The 20,727-nt window shown below is 46.2% G+C and overlaps 1 protein-coding gene across 1 annotated transcript in view; it reads right to left on the bottom strand.

The window, feature by feature from the left end:
• Positions 1-20,727, bottom strand: part of uroc1 (urocanate hydratase 1) — a 226,309-nt gene that overhangs the window by 150,160 nt on the left and 55,422 nt on the right. The window contains exons 9-10 of the mRNA XM_041191845.1: positions 6,281-6,369; positions 1,617-1,679 (exon numbers count right to left, since the gene is read on the bottom strand). Coding sequence (XP_041047779.1) covers positions 1,617-1,679; positions 6,281-6,369 — 152 coding nt within the window. The remainder of the gene's footprint in view (positions 1-1,616; positions 1,680-6,280; positions 6,370-20,727) is intronic.

The raw sequence follows: 20,727 nt of genomic DNA on the forward strand, positions 1-20,727 counted from the left end.
CACCCCCCACTCTCCTCCCCGTTCAATCCAATCCTCAAAGCTGACACAGTTTCTGCCCCAAACACTAATCCTGGGAGTGAATCCACAGCCTCACAACTCTCCACGTGAAGAAGTTTCTCCTGCTCTCTGTTCGAAATCTCTGACATTTAATCCTGTGTCAATGGCCCCCTTGTTTCTGACCCCTCGACCACTTGAAACTGCATCGATCTATCTTGACCTGTCACTTTCATAGTTTTGAACACATCTATCATGTTGCCTGGTGATCTGTGTTCTAACAATAACAGGGCACAATTTTCCGAGTCTTTCTTTGTGTTTGTATTTTCTCACACCAGGTAGCATCTTAGTGAATCTGTGCTGTACCCTCTTTAAAGCCATCAACAACAACATATTTAGGTAGCATCTTTAACAAAATGAAGGCACTTCCCAGAAGCATTATAAAACAAAGTATGACATCTAGACACAACGAGATATTAGGTCAGGTGACCAAAAGCCTGGTCAAAGGGGTAGGTTTTAAGGAGTGGTATAAAGAAGGAAAGTGAGGTAGCAAGGCAGAGAGGTGTAGGGAGGGAATTCCAGAGTGTAGGACTGAGGCAGCTGAAGACACAGCCACCAATGGTGGAGCAATAAAAATGAGAAATGAGAAAGAGGCCAGAATTAGAGGAGCGCAGAGATCGTGGAGGGTTGTAGGCTTGGAGGAGATTACAGAGATGGGGAAGGACTAGGCGCTAGGCCATGGAGGACTCGAAAACAAGGATGATAATTTTAAAGTCTTGACATTGAGACTAGGAGCACAGGGGTGATAGGGGAAGTGGACTTGCTGCGAGTTAAGATACGGCCAGTTAAATTTTGGATAACGCCAAGTTTACGTAGAGTAGAGTGTGGAGACCAGCCATGAGAGTATTGGAATAGTTGAGTCTAGAGGTAACAAATAAGTGAATGAGGCTTTCAGCAGCAAATGAACTGAGACAGGGGAAAAGTCAGGTGATGTAACGGAGGAAATAGGGGTCTTAAAAACGGCACGGATGTCAGGACAGAAGCTCATCTCAGGATTAAGTGTGCCACCAAGGTTGTGAACAGATTGGTTTAATCTCAGACTGTTGCCAGGGAGAGAGATGGAGTCGGGAGCTGGGTATATTCCTATGTTGCTGTCACCAAGTCAGTTATTGTGGTTCTGTATTTCCAGGTTCTCATGTTCTTTCAATTTGTAGCTCATAATGCAGGACAGCTTAATAGACTTGCATTTAAATAGAGCCTTTCAGCACATCAAGACATCCCAAAGAATTTGACAGCCAATGAATTATTTTGGAGGTGTAGTCACTGTTGTAATGTAGGGAAATATGATAGCCAATTTGTGCACAGCAAGGCCCCAGAAGCCTTGAGAAGCCTCTCTGCAAGTGAGGAGCAGCATAGTCATGCAGGTAGGTGCTGTTTTGAAAGGACTTAGAAGGGAGAATAAGGCTGGTGAAAAGCTTAGTGAGATCCTTGATTTTATAAATCAAGTGCAAAGAAAGGGGAGTTCACTAAACGTTTATGAATCAATTAGGAAGTGAAGAATGTAAATCACAATCTCTGGATTGAAGACTTCCAGTCCTCAGGATTTGATCGCTGTCACCTACCAAAGGTCCACCACGTTACCATGGTAACCAAGACTGAGGGTCATTTTCTTTTGTCGAGCCTCCCTGAAATTCAGCAAAAGAACAGAGTTTAGTTCATCAGTTTCAAGAGTTTACATCTTTAACTTGTTTACCGAGCCACTGGAATCAGCAAAAGCGTCACATTCGGACAGAGACAGGGCAGCCAATGAGGGATGTGTAAAGTAGGACATAGGTTATGATAGATAGGTTGGCCTCGACTTTCAGCCCCACCCCCAACCCCTGAGAGGCGCAGGTGGGCAATAAAATATCGGGATCGAGCAACCCCTCATTCATGTCCATCTATATTTATTACAAAAGCTCATTGACAAGGCTGACACAAAAAAAAATCCCTCCCCATCTCTGTGATCTCCTCCAACCCTACAACCCTCCGAGGTTCCTGCGCCTCCACTTCTGGACTCTTGCACATCCCTGCTTTCCATTCCTGCGCTATTGGAGGCCATGCCTGCACTACCTGGGCCCCAGGCTCTGGAATTCCTACAATAAACTTCTCCACCCCTCTACCTCTCACCCCTCCTTTAAAATGCTCAAAAAAACCTACCTCTTTGACCAAGCTGTCGATCACCTGCCCTATTATCTCGTTATGTGGCTCAGTCATCAAAGATTTGGCTGCCAACGGGTGGGGCGAATAAAATTGGGGATGTGTGAAGCTCCAGGATTGGAGGAGGAGCAGGTCATAGAGATAAGGAGCAGTGAAAGCCATGGAGGGATTTGAACACAGGGATGAGAATTGGAAGATGGAGGTGTTGCCATATTGGGAGCCAATACAGGTCAGCAGGCGCAGGGAGTGATGGGAGAATGGGACTTTGTGTGAGTTGGGATACAGGCAGCAGGAAAGTGGAGCTAAGGCCACAATCGTATCAGCCATGATCTTTCTGAATGGTGGAGCAGGCTGAAGGAGCCAAAGGGCCCATTCCCGCTCCTCTTTCCTGGGTTCTTGCGGAGTTTTGGATCAGCTGAAGTTTATGAAGTTTGTGAATGATGGGAGGCCAGTCAGGAGAGCATTGGAATAGAGAGAACGATAGCAGCCAGCGAGAGCCAGGCTGGGGATGGGGTTGACATTAGTTTTCATCTGCTTGTTTTACATGGTGCCCCCGGCCAGTGATGACTCTAACGGAAACTAATTTCACTTTCAGAGAACAGTCAAAACAGAGAAGGAGCAAAACGCCCGAGACACAAACAAATGAAATAAAAGGTGGGAAAAGGAAACAAGGAGATTGAGAGAGAGAAAGAGAACGAGATAGAGAGAGAGAGAGAGATGGATCGAAAGAGACAGAGAAACAAAGGAAAAAAGACAGAGAGGCAGAGGGATAAAAGAGAGGCAGAAATTCATATTTCTGATCCAACTAGAAATGGAGAAAGGAAGCCTCACACAGCAGACTCCACCTTGTCTGACTGGAAATAATTAATGCAAAGAGAAACTTATAGGATTCCTTTCACAACTGACACGCAAAGGCAAGCTGAGGTTTCACAAATACATTCCATCTGCTTGATCAGCCTTTCCTTCACATCCAACATTAAAGGAGATTTTCCGTCCAGTGCATTTATTCCAGATGTTCTGTCGCCACTGTGACACTCCAAGGCTGGGTGGCAGGATTCGTTTACCCCAGTTACAGATGTTGATGCCGCTTTTCATCAGAACCAGTTGCACATCTGGAGTGCTAGGGCACACGCTACAGAATTGGAGCATTCCAACTAATGCAAGAAATTCTGCTGCTGTCAGATTGGAAGCTCTTCCCTTCCATTGTGTAAACCAGGTAGAAAGAAAGAACTTGCATTTATGTAGCACCCCTCCCTTGAGCACGGGGTCTCTCAGGCCTACACTGCTGGGCAGCATCAAAAGTTGAAGCAGCTCAGAAAGTAAGACATCATTGGCAGGCAATGTCAAGCTTGGGTTTTGAAGGGTGCAAGTTTTACAAGGAAGGGAGGGAGAGAGAGGTGATTGTGGAAAGCAATGAGTTAGCGTGGGAGTTGAGATGATAGCGACAGGTGAGGAAGGCCATTTCAAAGAATCATAGGATGCTACAGCACAGGAGGAGTACATTTGGCCCAACGTGCCTGTTCTGGCTCTTTGAAAGAGCTATCCAGTTAGTTCCACTCCACCAATCTTTTTGCAAAGCCCTAAAAATGTTTCCTTTTCAATTCCCTTTCGAAAGTTGTTATTCAATCTGCTTCCACTGTCATTTCAAGCAGTGCATTCCAGATCAAACAACTCACTGCCTTAAAACAATTTCCTTCATCTTCTCCGGCAGTTTTAGCCAATTATCTTAAACCTCTGTCCTGGTTACTGACCCTCACCCGAGTAGATACAGTTTCTCCCTGTTTATTCGCTTAAAGACCCTCATTGATTTTGAACATCTCGGTTAAATCTCCCCTTAACCTTCTCTGCTCTAAGGAGACCAATCCTAGCTTCTCCTGTCTCTCCACATTAATGAAATCCCTCTTCTCTGGTCCTGCCAGTCCATTGTGTAGCTATTCCTACCAGGAGATCTGCTGTTAAAGTATGTCACCCTCATCTGTCTTGCGCCATCCTTTCCATGACTAACTGGGGCTTATACTGTGTGAAGTCCCAGACTTATCATAGATGAATGGCCATTTTCCTTTGTAAGCGTCATGACAGTGCCCCGGATGTGTCACAGACCTCACCTGGTCTCCATCTTCTGAGCCATTGTCTTACTAACTTGTTAGGATTGTCTGCCTCGTCCACCATTCCCAGTCTTCATGCAGTTAGAAGGGGTGACCTCCCCACACCACAACAGCTGATGGGCCCGGCACTTAGTTATGTATGACTGCCAAGTTGGGATCCCAGTGTATGACAGCTGGTGCACACAACCAGCTATCTGCAGTCAGAAATGACAACTGGAGAGTTGCAGGATGCTGGTTTGCCCCAACCACATTCTTCTTGCCGTGGGTCTATGCTTAGCAGGGGCTCAAGGGTACAAACATGTCCCATACACCCCCTGGCAAAATTCTGGTAAATCAAGTTGATTAACTGATGTACTTGATCTCAACACATTGAGGATGAAATTGGAGGGTGAGAGTGGAGGAAGAGAAGAGAGGAAGAGAGGGGAGGATGAGGGATTCGGAGGTTAAGAGGAATTGGAAAGGGCAGTCGACAAATACAAAATGACTTTCTGCAAGTTGGCAGAAGATAGTCAAATTATCCTTTCTTCATACTGAATCAAATCTAAATTAATTTCCAAGATTACAAAAGGAAAGGGCAAAAGTTGATCCAGAATCTTGAGATTGATAGATTTTTGTTGAGAAAGTATATCAAGGCTTACAGTAAGGTAGGTAAATGACATTAAGCTGCAGATCACCTATGACCTAATTGAATGGCAGAGCAGTGACCGGCCTCCTTCTGTTCCTACATCAGATTGTTCTCTATTGGGAAAGAGTTGGATCTCAATGAAACACTGGGAAATTAGGAATGAGGAGAAGTTAGGCAGAACTTTTATTTCAGCCCAAGGGAAGTTCAGGTGTAGAATAGTTCCCTATGGAAGTGCATTGAAGGAGCAACTGCAAGTTGGGTCAATTGATGGCCAGAGAGAGAAAGGGCTGAGAGATGAGGGAAGGGGTAAATTTAAACTTGGCCAGATTGGCTCTAGTAAGGCACTAATGGCCTTAAAGTAGAGTCTGCTGGGTCGTCACTTGACTTGTTAACAAAGGGACTCCGACTGTCACCATTTTTTACAGAGGGCCCTCCATTGGGTGGTCCAAATACCTGTTTTGGGTATTAGGCCTTTTTATTATCCAAATGAGGGACCTTGTGACATAAGGAGGCCATCGGCTACCATTTTGCCATTGCGCTGTGCACTCTCCTGGCAGCGCAGAGCTAATTATCCTTGTGGGTCAACAGTGAACCTCTGGGGTTTAGAGAAATAATCCAGACTGTGGCTCTGATTGCAAACACAGCCCCACACCCTGACCCCAGGAATGACCCTGTGGCCAGCTGCCCATGGCTGCACTAGCCCAAATCTGGACCGTCAGACGGTTGTAATGAGTTGAGGGGATGTGTGGCTGGAGCACATTAGGACAGGGTGGGGAGATGAGGTTGAGGGATAGAGGGAAAAGGTGGGTCGGTGGGGTTGGGAGATATGGGGAGAAGGTGGTATTGCGGGATTTGGGGAGACGTTGGGACTGCGGGATAGGGGGAGAAATTGGGATTGGGGGATATGGGGAGAAGTTGGGACTGGGGATATGGGGAGAAGGTGGGATTGGGGATATGGGGAGAAGTTGGGACTGGGGATATGGGGAGAAGTTGGGAGTGCGGGATAGGGGGAGAAATTGGGATTGGGGGATATGGGGAGAAGGTGGTATTGAGGGATATAGGGAGAAGTTGGGACTGGGGATATAGGGAGAAGGTGAGATTGGGGATATGGGGAGAAGGTGGTATTGAGGGATATGGGAAGAAGGTGGGATTGGGGATGTGGGGAGAAGTTGGGATTGGGGATGTGGGGAGAAATCAGGATTGGGAATATGGGGAGAAGGTGGTAATGGGGAATATGGGGGGAAGTCAGTTTTGGGGATATGGGGAGAAGGTGGTATTGGGGATATAGGAAGAAGTTGGGACTGGGAGATATGGGGAGGGATAATGGACTTGGGGGATACTGAGAAGACAGTCATACCTGATTTGAGCTATGCATTGGTCCAGGTTGTTGGTGATCTGCATTAACCAGCCTTGCTGGTGTCGTTTTGTTAGAGCTGCTTCATCAACCTGAAAGGAAAGGGTTAATTGTATAGTTAATTTGTCAGATTACTTTCACCCAATCAAATTGATTCACTGGGTTCCCATGATTCCAACATTAAAGGGGAGACTCATTCCATTGATTTGTCCGAAACTCCCAATCAGATGCATTTTCACAGTTCCTGATGTCTTTCAACCACCCCATGTTGTTGTGCTTTACATGTTAGAATAGCAGCAGCCTCCAAATCAAAACTAAGATACTGCGGATGCCGGAAATCTGAAATAAAGTCTCAGCAGGCCTGGTAGCATCTGAGGAGAGAGAAACAAAGTCAACCAGCTGAAACTTCCAGTCCTGCCAGGATGAGCTTGGTGGGTAAGGGAACTTAATTTGGTGAGAGGCCAAAAATCACTTTCCCGACGATGGGATGAACTGTCAGAATTCTGTTCTCTGGATTTTAAAGGTGGGTTAAAGGCAGGTCAAGCTTCCTGATGATCAATGTCGGGAATACCTTTTGCATGCATCAGCATGTCAAGCACATGTTCATTAAAACAGCCAGTTCGCCGGAATTAAGTTTCCCTCCAAATTAATTACCGAGAAATTAGAACATTCACTTTTACAACTGTGTATAAGTGGCATGGACCTGGCAAGCTTGACTTCTTCCACCACTTGAGATGGGTACATACTACTTTCACCTTCTTGGGGACTGCTCAAAGCTTGACTAGGAACATAGGAGCAGGAATAGGCCATTCAGCCCCATCGAGCCTGCTCCACCATTCAATAAGATCATGGCGGATCATCTACCTCAGCGCCATTTTTCCCCACTATTCCTTGATGTAATTTGTATCTTCTTGAGCATGCTCACTGATTGAACTTCCACAGCCCTCTGGGATAGAGAATTCCAAAAATTCACCACCCTCTGAGTGAAGAAATTCCTCTCATCTCAGTCCTAAATGGCCTGTCCCTTATTCTGTGACTGTGTCCCCTGGTTCTAGACTCACCAGCCAGGGGAAATATCCCATCCACATCCACCCTGTCAAGCTCTGTAAGAATTTTGAAAGTTTCAATGAGATCACCTCTCATTCTTCGAAACTCTAGAGAATACATGCCCAGTTTCCTCAATCTCTCCTCATAAGACAATCCTGCCATCCCAGGAATCAGTCCGGTGAATCTCTGTTGCAGTCCCTCTATGGCAAGTATCTCCTTTCTTATATAAGGTGACCAAAACTGTACACAATACTCCAGGTGCGGTCTCACCTAGGCTCTATAAAAGCAGCAAGACATCTTTACTCCTGTACTCAAATCCCCTCACGATGAAGGCCAACATATCATTTGCCTCCCTAATTGCTTGCTGCACCTGCATGTTAGCTTTCAGTGACTCGTGAACAAGGACACCCAGGTTCCTTTGGACATCAACACTTCCCAACCTCTGACCATTTAAGATTCACTCTGCCTTTCTGTTTTTTCTACTAAAGCGGGTAACCTCACATTTATTCACATTATATTCCAACTGCCATGTTCTTGCCCATTCACTTCACCTGTCCAAATCCCCTTGAAGCCCCCTTGCATCCTCCTCACAACTTACATTCCCATCTAGTTTTGTGTCATCAGCAAATTTGGAAATATTACATTTGGTCCCCACATCCAAATCATTTCCATAAATTGTGAACAGCTGTGGCCCGAGCACTAATCATTGTGGTATCCCACTAGTAACAGCCTGCCATCCTGAGAATGGCCTGTTTATTCATACTCTCTGTTTTCTGACGGTTAACCAATTCTCAATCTGTACCAGCATATTACCTCAATCCCAAGAGCTTTAATTTTGTTTACTAACCTCCTGAGTGGGAACTTATCAAAAGCCTTCTGAAAATCCAAATACACCACACCCACTGGTTCTCCCTTATCTATGCTACAAGTAACATCCTCAAAAAACTCCAACAGGTTTATCAAACACGACTTCCCTTTCATAAATCAACGTTGACTCTGCCCAATTAAATCATTATTTTCTAAGTGTCTAATTATTACATCCTTTAAAAATAAATTCTAACACTTTCCCTACTACTGACGTCAAACTAACAGGTCTATAGTTCTCCATTTTCTCTTTCCTTCCATTCTTAAATAGTAGGGTTACATTTGCTACTTTCCAGTCTGCAGGAACCTTCCGGAATCTATAGAATTTTGAAAGATAATCACCAATACACCCACTATCTCTATAGTCACCTCTTTCAACACTCTGGGATGTAGGTCATCAGGTCCAGGGGATTTATCGACCTTCAATCCAATTAATTTTCAAGTACTACCTCTTTATTAATACTAATTTCTTCTACTTCCTCATTTTCACAAGGTCCTTGGTTTCCCCAGCATTTCTGGGAGATTTTCTGTGAAGACAGACACAAAGTAATTGCTTAGTTTCTCCACGTTTCTCTATTCTCCATTAAAAAAATCCCCTGTTCCCACCTGAAATGGAGCTACATTTTCCCTTGCTAACCTTTCCTTTTTACATACCTCAATAAAATTTTATCGTCCGCCTTTGTGTTTCTCACCAGCTTGCACTCATATTTTCTTTTCCCCTTTTTTATTCAGTTTCTTGGTCCTCCTTTGCTGGCTTCTGAATTGCTCCCAATCGTTGGGGTTACCACTTTTTCTGGAAACCTTAAAAGCCACTTCCTTTCATTTAACGCCATCTTTAATTTCTTTTTTTTAGCCTTTCCTGTTGGATTTTTGTGTCTTGTACGTTTGTTGTAGACCATATAATGTACACACTCCAGGGATTCATCCTCCACAGCATTAGTGCTAATTAGATTTACCCAGTCTATATGTAATGTGAAATCACCCATTATTACTGTATATCCCATGTCCCAATGCAGCTCTAATTTCCTGACTTATACCTTGCCTGACCCTAGCACTACTGTTTGGTGGTGTATTTTTTTTTATTCATTCATGGGATGTGGGCTTCGCTGGCTGGGCCAGCATTTATTGCCCATCCCTAGTTGCCCCTTGAGAAGGTGGTGGTGAGCTGCCTTCTTGAACCGCTGCAGTCCATGCGGTGTAGGTACACCCACAGTGCTGGTAGGAAGGGATTTTGACCCAGTGACAGTGAAGGAACAGCGATATATTTCCAAGTCAGGATGGTGTGTGGCTTGGAGGGGAACTTCCAGGTGGTGGTGTTCCCCATGTGTCTGCTGCCCTTGTCCTTCTAGATGGTAGTGGTCATGGGTTTGGAAGGTGCTGTCAAAGGACAACATCTTCATTGTGATCTAAGATCCTCTCTCATCAATGTACTGATCAATCCTTATTAACAGCACCAGCCCACCTCCTTTTCCTTTTTACCTGTCTTTCCTAAATGATGAATATCCTTGAATAGTCAATTCCCAGTCCTGGTCACCCTGTAACCACGTCTCCATAATAGCAATTAAATCAAACTCATTTACCTCTATTTGTGCCTTCAAATAATCTACACTGTGTGAATGCTGCATGCTTTCAGATAGAGTGCCCTTAACTTTGCCTTTTGAATATTACTACGCATTCTGACACTATTTGATGCCTTTGTTTTGTCTGCCTTCTAATTTCACTTACTACCTTTCTACTTCCTGTTATCAGTTTTGCTTCCCTCCAATCTGAGCTCCCGCTCAGGTTCCCAACCCTCCCAACAGCACTAGCAAACCTCCCTGCAAGGATGTCAGTCCTGATCCTGCTAAGGTGCAGCCCGTCCATCTTGTACAGGTCCCACCTGCCCCAGAAATGGTCCCAAAGCCTCAGAAATCTAATGCCATCCCTCCTACACCATTTCTCCAACCACATGTTCAACCACTGACTCCTTGTATTCCTATGCTCGCTAGCATGTGGTACTGGGAGCAGTCCTGAGTTCACAGCTTTTGAGGTTCTGCTTTTTAATTTCTTTCCTAACTCCCTAAAATCTGCTTTCAGGACCTCATCCCTCTTCGTACCTATGTTTGGTACCAATATGGACCACAACTTCTGACTGTGCACCCTCCCCCAGAAGAATGTCCCACAGCTGCTCGGTGACATCCTTGGCCCTGGCACCAGGGAGGCAACAAGCCATCCTCGAGTCATGTCCCTGGCCACAGAAATGTTTTTTTGTTCCCCTAACTAACGAATTCCCTATCATTATTGCTCTTCCACTTTTCTTTGTTCCATCCTGTGCAGCTGAGCCACCTGGTGGTGCCACATTCTTGGCTCCTGCTACTGTCCTCTGAGGAGACCTCCCAGTTATCCAAAATGGAAAACTGGTTAGCAATATTGACTCGGGGAATCCTGCACCACCCGCTTGGTTCTCTTAGACTCCCTGGCAGTCACCCATTCTTTCTCTGTCTGCACACTCCTAACCTGTGGTGTGACCACCTCCCTAAACGTGCTATCCACGTGGTTCATAGCCTCGTGGTTGCACCACCGTGACTCCAGCCACCGCCGGAGTTCCAAAACCCAGAATTCAAGCTCCTGCAGCCGGTGGCCCTTCCTGCAGATGTGTTTGTCCAGGACACATGACTTCCCAAATTCCACAGGATGCACATCCCACTGGGCCGAGCTGCCCCGCCATACCTTAACTTTTATAAACTATTTATTATATGTAGAATAACTTACCGGTTACTCACCAATCAGCTTCTTCCCCTGTACTGAAGTTAGAACCAAACACTGGAGGCTGAAAAAGGTAGATCTAGATTCAACTGACAGCCTCTGTGTCCTCTTTACGCCCGTTCTATACCATATTGGATGCTGGTAGCACAAGTTGCACAAAGGCTGGAAGTGGGGGATATGGTGGATGGGTGGAACGGACACTGTACCTGGGAGGCAGGCTAATGGGGGAATGGGAGGGAGGCTGTCCATATGCCCTTTAAATATGGCACCTGGATCTTCAACCCTATGAGGTAACGGCAGGGAGGGAGACCTCCTGACTGCTCCCGCTGCAAGAATTGTTGTGTTCCGCACTGATTCATAAGTAATGAACTGAGCAGCACAAGGTCATGTGAGTTCTGCCCCCCAACAGAAATCACTACGACTTCTGCTCCTGCCACCGAACTTAGACTCCAGAATGGAAGATTCTTCCCCACATTTCAGGTCAATGAAGTCTTGCCAAAACAGAAAATTTGGTGATGTATCAGGGGTTTAAACAAGTACAGAGGCAGGTAAAGCAGGGAGGGGAAGAAAGAAATGTCTGTGGTAGGATAGAGTACAGGAGAAATTAAATGACAGAAGGATGATGGGTGATTGCTGAAATGAGTGCTGAGGTTGGGTGGTGGTAAGTGCTGAATCAAACGGAAACTCTAAGAGCTGCACCTCAGCTTTCCACAAGGTACTTTCCAGTTTTCTTGACCCAACACTGAGTTCAACAGTTTCAGATCATAACTAGAATAGACATGATGGGCTGAATGGCCTCCTTCTGTGCTTTAACCATCCTGTGAGTCTGTGAACCTCCTCCCCAAATTTCCTGGACAGCAGCCGCTGGTAATGAATCTGCAGTCGCTGAGATACCAGAATCTGACATTAGGGTCAAAGTGACTGAGCCCTTCACCAATCAGCTGATGAGACAGATTCTCTATATCGATGGCCATTAGTCTGCACACGCTTGTGGGGAAACACCAATACTAGGAGACATCAATATAAGATCGTCCCAACAAATCAGAATTCAGAAGGAATTCCTTTACCCAAGGCAGTGGTGAGAATGTGGAACTTGTTCCCACAGGGAGTGGTTGAGGTGAGTAGTATTGAGACAATCACAGAATCACAGAATGGTTACAGCACAGAAGGAAGGCATTTGGTCCATCCTGTCTATGCCAGCTCCCCAAACAGTCTACCTAGCGCCATTATCCCACCTTCTTTCTATAACCCTGCACGTTTTTCCTTTCCAGATAATAATCTAATTCCCTTTTAAACGCCTGGATTGAATCTGTCTCCACTCCACTCTCAGGCAGCGCATTCCAGATCCTAACCACTTGCTGCGTGAAAATAGCTACTCCTCATTTCTCCATTGCTTCTCTTGCCAATTGCTTCTTTTGCCAGTTCTCTTAAATCTGTGCCCTCTCGTCCTTGATTCTTCCACCAAGGGAAGCTCGACAAGCGGCTGAGGGAGAGAGGAATAGAAGGATATGTTGATAAGAGTGAGTTGATATAGAGTAGAAGGAGGCTCATGTGGAACATGAACAGCAGCACCAGCCTTTTGGATGGAATGATTGTAGATTCTGTGTAATTCTGAGTAATAATGGGCAAGGTTTCGTTGAAAGGCATTTCACGGCTGATTAGTTGAATATTTTGATGAGGTCACTAATGGAAAACAAAGTTAATTTTCTTCATAACTTCAGAAACCGTAGGATCCGGGTACCTCATCCTCACACACCCCCAACCCCACCACCCCCAAATGCCAGAATTCTGCCCCTACCCCAGGGGACGGACAGTCCACTCTCTTTTGTCATTATTTAGAATTGATAAAGAAAGTCACAGAATTTTTAACTGGGACATACCAACTTCCCCTGGCCCCTCCAACAATGATAAAGGGGCACAAACAAACCCTTTACCCACACGTGCAGGTTTCCACCAAAGGTTACACTGGTTGTAGGAGCAAGAGGAGGCCATTCAGCCCTTCGATTCTGCTCCATCATTCTACTAGACCCTGGCTGATCTGAACCTCAAGTCTATTCACCTGCCTTTGCTTCATACCCCTCAAAACCTTTCACCCAATAAAAATCGATTGGAAGCAAAATACTGTTGGATACTGGAATAAAAACAGAAAATGCTAGAAGTACTCAGCAGGCCAGACAGCACCAGAGACTGAGCTTAATTGGCTGAATTTTGCCACTAACATGCCAATCCCGACGTTGGGATAAATTCCAGTTTGGGAATTTGGCTGTGGAGCCGGGCTAGATGCGTCCTTCCCAAAGGCGACCAATTAAGGAGCCACCACCCAATAGGGCATAGCAGCTGGGCTCTGGCACCGGGGGGGTCTGATCAGTGTGGCCCTCGGGATAAGGGCCCCTGATCACCCTCGCAGTGTAGGCGATGCCAGCCAGAGTGGCAGTGTCACCATGGAGGGTCCTTGAGAGGGAAGGAAGTGGCTGCCATTGCAGCTAGGCAGAGTTAATGGAACCATCAATTGTGTGAAGTTGCAGCAAGGGCAGCGCCTGATGTTTAGGGATAGATCCCCTTTGTCAATCACTGCAGGATATTAATGTAAACCCTGAATTGAGCCGCGGATCAGAGCTCCCACCATGAAGCCAGTTTTCATCCATTGTCGGGTTCCTGACACAGTAGGGATGGGGTGACACTGGGGTAGGTACAGCGCTGAAAGGAAAACTGCCCTTGATTGGGGCTTTGATTGACTTCATTGCCTGCACACCTTCATGGAGCAAGCTGCTGGCCCCGGCAATGTCACCCAGAAGCAGGACAGTGTCAAGGAACTACCCCGGCAGGGCTTTCCAGTAATTTCCCAGCCATCCCCTCTCACCCACCACCACCCCCCGCCCACCACCACCCACCCCACCCCCCCACCGCCTCTAAACCATCTCCAATTGGCCGGGAAAATTCAATCCAATGTTTCAGGTTGAAGCACTCTCGTCAAATCGGGAAGAAGTTAAACATTTAGCAGTTTATTATCAGTAAATCCATCTATCCCAGTCCTGAAAGCTCCAGTTGTGCCCCAGCAGTCACAGCTTTTAAGGGGAGAGAGTTCCAGATGTGTGAAAAAAAGTTTCCTGATTTCACCCCTGAATATCCTGAATCTAAGTCTGTGATGTATGCATTAGTGTGTTCACTGCCCTGTGTGCGTGTATTAGTGTGTTCACTGCCCTGTGTGTGTGTATTAGTGTGTTCACTGCCCTATGTGCATGTGTATTAGTGTGTTCACTGCCCTGTGTGTGTGCATTAGTGTGTTCACTGCCCTGTGTGCGTGTGTATTAGTGTGCTCACTGCCCTGTGTGTGTGTATTAGTGTGTTCACTGCCCTGTGTGTGTGTATTAGTGTGTTCACTGCCCTGTGTGCGTGTATTAGTGTGTTCACTGCCCTGTGTGTGTGTATTAGTGTGTTCACTGCCCTGTGCACATGTATTAGTGTGTTCACTGCCCTGTGTGCGTGTGTATTAGTGTGTTCACTGCCCTCTGCATGTGTATTAGTGTGCCCACTGCCCTGTGTGCGTGTATTAGTGTGTTCACTGCCCTGCGTGCGTGTGTCTTTGTGTGTTCACTGCCCTGTGTGCATGTAATAGTGTGTTCACTGCCCTGTGTGCATGTGTATTAGTGTGTTCACTGCCCTGTGTGCATGTGTATTAGTGTGTTCACTGCCCTGTGTGTGTGTATTAGTGTGTTCATTGCTCTGTGTGTGTGTATTAGTGTGTTCACTGCCCTGTGTGCATGTGTATTAGTGTGTTCACTGCCCTGCTTGTATGTATTAGTGTGTTCACTGCCCTGTGTGCATGTATTAGTGTGTTGACTGCCCTGTGCCCGTGTATTAGTGTGTTGACTGCCCTGTGTGCGTATATTAGTATGTTCAGTGCCCTTTGCACATGTATTAGTGTGTTCACTGCACTGTTTGTGTGTATTAGTGTGTTCACTGCACTGTGTGCATATATTAGTATGTTCAGTGCCCTGTGCACATGTATTAGTGTGTTCACTGCCCTGTGTGTGTATGTGTTAGTGTGTTCACTGCCCTGTGTGTATTAGTGTGTTCACTGCCCTGTGTGTGTGTATTAGTGTGTTCACTGCCCTGTGTGTATTAGTGTGTTCACTGCCCTGTGTGTGTGTATTAGTGTGTTCACTGCCCTGTGTGTATTAGTGCGTTCACTGCCCTGTGTGTGTGTATTAGTGTGTTCACTGCCCTGTGTGTATTAGTGTGTTCACTGCCCTGTGTGTGTGTATTAGTGTGTTCACTGCCCTGTGCGCATGTATTAGTGTGTTCACTGCCCTGTGTGTGTGTATTAGTGTGTTCACTGCCCTGTGTGTGTGTATTAGTGTGTTCACTGCCCTGTGTGCATGTGTATTAGTGTGTTCACTGCTCTGTGTGTGTGTATTAGTGTGTTCACTGCCCTGTGTGCATGTATTAGTGTGTTCACTGCCCTCTGCACGTGTATTAGTGTGCTCACTGCCCTGCGTGCGTGTGTATTAGTGTGTTCACTGCCCTGTGTGTGTGTATTAGTGTGTTCACTGCCCTGTGTGTGTGTATTAGTGTGTTCACTGCCCTGTGTGTGTGTATTAGTGTGTTCACTGCCCTGTGTGCATGTGTATTAGTGTGTTCACTGCTCTGTGTGTGTGTATTAGTGTGTTCACTTCCCTGTGTGTGTGTATTAGTGTGTTCACTGCCCTGTGTGTGTGTATTAGTGTGTTCACTGCCCTGTGTGTGTGTATTAGTGTGTTCACTGCCCTGTGTGTGTGTATTAGTGTGTTCACTGCCCTGTGTGCATGTGTATTAGTGTGTTCACTGCTCTGTGTGTGTGTATTAGTGTGTTCACTGCCCTGTGTGCATGTATTAGTGTGTTCACTGCCCTCTGCACGTGTATTAGTGTGCTCACTGCCCTGCGTGCGTGTGTATTAGTGTGTTCACTGCCCTGTGTGTGTGTATTAGTGTGTTCACTGCTCTGTGTGTGTGTATTAGTGTGTTCACTGCCCTGTGTGCATGTGTATTAGTGTGTTCACTGCCCTGCTTGTATGTATTAGTGTGTTCACTGCCCTGTGTGCGTGTATTAGTGTGTTGACTGCCCTGTGTGCGTATATCAGTATGTTGACTGCCCTGTGTGCGTATATCAGTATGTTCAGTGCCCTTTGCACATGTATTAGTGTGTTCACTGCCCTGTGCGCATGTATTAGTGTGTTCACTGCCCTGTGTGTGTGTATTAGTGTGTTCACTGCCCTGTGTGTGTGTATTAGTGTGTTCACTGCCCTGTGTGCATGTGTATTAGTGTGTTCACTGCTCTGTGTGTGTGTATTAGTGTGTTCACTGCCCTGTGTGCATGTATTAGTGTGTTCACTGCCCTCTGCACGTGTATTAGTGTGCTCACTGCCCTGCGTGCGTGTGTATTAGTGTGTTCACTGCCCTGTGTGTGTGTATTAGTGTGTTCACTGCTCTGTGTGTGTGTATTAGTGTGTTCACTGCCCTGTGTGCATGTGTATTAGTGTGTTCACTGCCCTGCTTGTATGTATTAGTGTGTTCACTGCCCTGTGTGCGTGTATTAGTGTGTTGACTGCCCTGTGTGCGTATATCAGTATGTTGACTGCCCTGTGTGCGTATATCAGTATGTTCAGTGCCCTTTGCACATGTATTAGTGTGTTCACTGCCCTGTTTGTGTGTGTTAGTGTGTTCACTGCACTGTGTGCGTATATTAGTGTGTTCAGGGCCCTGTGCACGTGTATTAGTGTGTTCACTGCCCTGTGCGTGTGTGTATTAGTGTGTTCACTGCCCTGTGCGCGTGTATTAGTGTGTTCACTTCCTGTGTGTGTGTATTAGTGTGTTCACTGCCCTGTGTGCGTGTATTAGTGTGTTCACTGCCCTGTGTATGTGTGTTAGTGTGTTCACTGCCCTATGTGCGTGTGTATTAGTGTGTTCACTGCCCTGTGTGCGTGTGTATTAGTGTATTCACTACCCTGTGTGCATGTGTATTAGTGTGTTCACTGCCCTGTGTGTGTGTATTAGTGTGTTCACTGCCCTGTGTGCATGTGTATTAGTGTGTTCACTGCCCTGTGCACATGTATTAGTGTGTTCACTGCCCTGTGTGTGTGTATTAGTGTATTCACTACCCTGTGTGCATGTGTATTAGTGTGTTCACTGCCCTGTGTGTGTGTATTAGTGTGTGCACTGCTCTGTGTGTGTGTATTAGTGTGTTCACTGCTCTGTGTGCGTGTATTAGTGTGTTCACTGCCCTGTGTGCATGTGTATTAGTGTGTTCACTGCCCTGTTTGTATGTATTAGTGTGTTCACTGCCCTGTGTGTGTATTAGTGTGCTCACTGCCCTGTGTGTGTGTGTATTAGTGTGTTCACTGCTCTGTGTGTGTGTATTAGTGTGTTCACTGCTCTGTGTGCGTGTATTAGTGTGTTCACTGCCCTGTGTGCATGTGTATTAGTGTGTTCACTGCCCTGTTTGTATGTATTAGTGTGTTCACTGCCCTGTGTGTGTATTAGTGTGCTCACTGCCCTGTGTGCGTGTATTAGTGTGTTGACTGCCCTGTGTGCGTATATTAGTATGTTTAGTGCCCTTTGCACATGTATTAGTGTGTTCACTGCCCTGTGTGTGTGTGTATTAGTGTGTTCACTGCCCTTTGTGCATATATTAGTGTGTTCGGTGCCCTGTGCGTGTGTGTATTAGTGTGTTCACTGCCCTGTGTGTGTGTATTAGTGTGTTCACTGCCCTGTTTGTGTGTATTAGTGTGTTCACTGCCCTTTGTGCATATATTAGTGTGTTCAGTGCCCTGTGCGTGTGTGTATTAGTGTGTTCACTGCCCTGTGTGTGTGTGTATTAGTGTGTTCACTGCCCTGTGTGCGTATATTAGTGTGTTCACTGCCCTGTGTGTGTGTGTGTATTAGTGTGTTCACTGCCCTGTGTGCGTGCATTAGTGTGTTCACTGCCCTGTGTGTGTGTATTAGTGTGTTCACTGCCCTGTGTGTGTGTATTAGTGTGTTCACTGTCCTGTGTGCGTATATTAGTGTGTTCACTGCCCTGTGTTTGTGTATTAGTGTGTTCACTGCCCTGTGTGTGTGTGTGTGTATTAGTGTGTTCACTGTCCTGTGTGTGTGTGTATTAGTGTGTTCACTGCCCTGTGTGTGTGTGTGTATTAGTGTGTTCACTGCCCTGTGTGTGTCTGTATTAGTGTGTTCACTGCCCTGTGTGCGTGTATTAGTGTGTTCACTGCCCTGTGTGCGTGTATTAGTGTGTTCACTGCCCTGTGTGCATGTGTATTAGTGTGTTCACTGCCCTGTGTGTGTGTGTATTAGTGTGTTCACTGCCCTGTATGTGTGTGTGTATTAGTGTGTTCACTGCCCTGTGTGTGTGTGTATTAGTGTGTTCACTGCCCTGTGTGCGTATATTAGTGTGTTCACTGCCCTGTGTGTGTGTGTGTATTAGTGTGTTCACTGCCCTGTGTGCGTGCATTAGTGTGTTCACTGCCCTGTGTGTGTGTATTAGTGTGTTCACTGCCCTGTGTGTGTGTATTAGTGTGTTCACTGTCCTGTGTGCGTATATTAGTGTGTTCACTGCCCTGTGTTTGTGTATTAGTGTGTTCACTGCCCTGTGTGTGTGTGTGTGTATTAGTGTGTTCACTGTCCTGTGTGTGTGTGTATTAGTGTGTTCACTGCCCTGTGTGTGTGTGTGTATTAGTGTGTTCACTGCCCTGTGTGTGTCTGTATTAGTGTGTTCACTGCCCTGTGTGCGTGTATTAGTGTGTTCACTGCCCTGTGTGCGTGTATTAGTGTGTTCACTGCCCTGTGTGCATGTGTATTAGTGTGTTCACTGCCCTGTGTGTGTGTGTATTAGTGTGTTCACTGCCCTGTGTGTGTGTGTGTATTAGTGTGTTCACTGCCCTGTGTGTGTGTGTATTAGTGTGTTCACTGCCCTGTGTGTGTCTGTATTAGTGTGTTCACTGCCCTGTGTGCGTGTATTAGTGTGTTCACTGCCCTGTGTGTGTGTATTAGTGTGTTCACTGCCCTGTGTGCGTGTGTATTAGTGTGTTCACTGCCCTGTGTATGTGTGTTAGAGTATTCACTGCCCTGTGTGCGTGTATTAGTGTGTTCACTGCCCTGTGTGCATGTTTATTAGTGTGTTCACTGCCCTGTGTATGTGTGTTTGTGTGTTCACTGCCCTGAGTGCATGTATTAGTGTGTTCACTGCCCTGTGTGTGTGTATTAGTGTGTTCACTGCCCTGTGCACATGTATTAGTGTGTTCACTGCCCTATGTGCACGTGTATTAGTGTGTTCACTGCCCTATGTGCATGTGTATTAGTGTGTTCACTGCCCTGTGTGTGTGTGTATTAGTGTGTTCACTGCCCTGTTTGTGTGTATTAGTGTGTTCACTGCCCTTTGTGCATATATTAGTGTGTTCAGTGCCCTGTGCGTGTGTGTATTAGTGTGTTCACTGCACTGTGTGTGTGTGTATTAGTGTGTTCACTGCCCTGTGTGCGTATATTAGTGTGTTCACTGCCCTGTGTGTGTGTGTGTATTAGTGTGTTCACTGCCCTGTGTGCGTGCATTAGTGTGTTCACTGCCCTGTGTGTGTGTATTAGTGTGTTCACTGCCCTGTGTGTGTGTATTAGTGTGTTCACTGTCCTGTGTGCGTATATTAGTGTGTTCACTGCCCTGTGTTTGTGTATTAGTGTGTTCACTGCCCTGTGTGTGTGTGTATTAGTGTGTTCACTGCCCTGTGTGTGTGTGTATTAGTGTGTTCACTGCCCTGTGTGTGGGTGTATTAGTGTGTTCACTGCCCTGTGTGCGTGTATTAGTGTGTTCACTGCCCTGTGTGCGTGTATTAGTGTGTTCACTGCCCTGTGTGTGTGTATTAGTGTGTTCACTGCCCTGTTTGCGTGCATTAGTGTGTTCACTGCCCTGTGTGCGTGTATTAGTGTGTTCACTGCCCTGTGTGTGTGTGTGTGTATTAGTGTGTTCACTGCCCTGTGTGTGTGTGTATTAGTGTGTTCACTGCCCTGTGTGTGTGTGTATTAGTGTGTTCACTGCCCTGTGTGTGTCTGTATTAGTGTGTTCACTGCCCTGTGTGTGTGTATTAGTGTGTTCACTGCCCTGTGTGTGTGTATTAGTGTGTTCACTGCCCTGTGTGCATGTGTATTAGTGTGTTCACTGCCCTGTGTGTGTGTGTATTAGTGTGTTCACTGCCCTGTGTGTGTGTGTGTATTAGTGTGTTCACTGCCCTGTGTGTGTGTGTATTAGTGTGTTCACTGCCCTGTGTGTGTCTGTATTAGTGTGTTCACTGCCCTGTGTGCGTGTATTAGTGTGTTCACTGCCCTGTGTGTGTGTATTAGTGTGTTCACTGCCCTGTGTGCGTGTGTATTAGTGTGTTCACTGCCCTGTGTATGTGTGTTAGAGTATTCACTGCCCTGTGTGCGTGTATTAGTGTGTTCACTGCCCTGTGTGCATGTTTATTAGTGTGTTCACTGCCCTGTGTATGTGTGTTTGTGTGTTCACTGCCCTGAGTGCATGTATTAGTGTGTTCACTGCCCTGTGTGTGTGTATTAGTGTGTTCACTGCCCTGTGCACATGTATTAGTGTGTTCACTGCCCTATGTGCACGTGTATTAGTGTGTTCACTGCCCTATGTGCATGTGTATTAGTGTGTTCACTGCCCTGTGTGCATGTGTATTAGTGTGTTCACTGCCCTGTGTGCGTGTATTAGTGTGTTCACTGCCCTGTGTGTGTGTATTAGTGTGCTCACTGCCCTCTGCGCGTGTATTAGT

Source organism: Carcharodon carcharias, chromosome 7 (assembly GCF_017639515.1).
Source record: "Carcharodon carcharias isolate sCarCar2 chromosome 7, sCarCar2.pri, whole genome shotgun sequence".
NCBI classification, from domain to species: Eukaryota; Metazoa; Chordata; class Chondrichthyes; order Lamniformes; family Lamnidae; genus Carcharodon; species Carcharodon carcharias.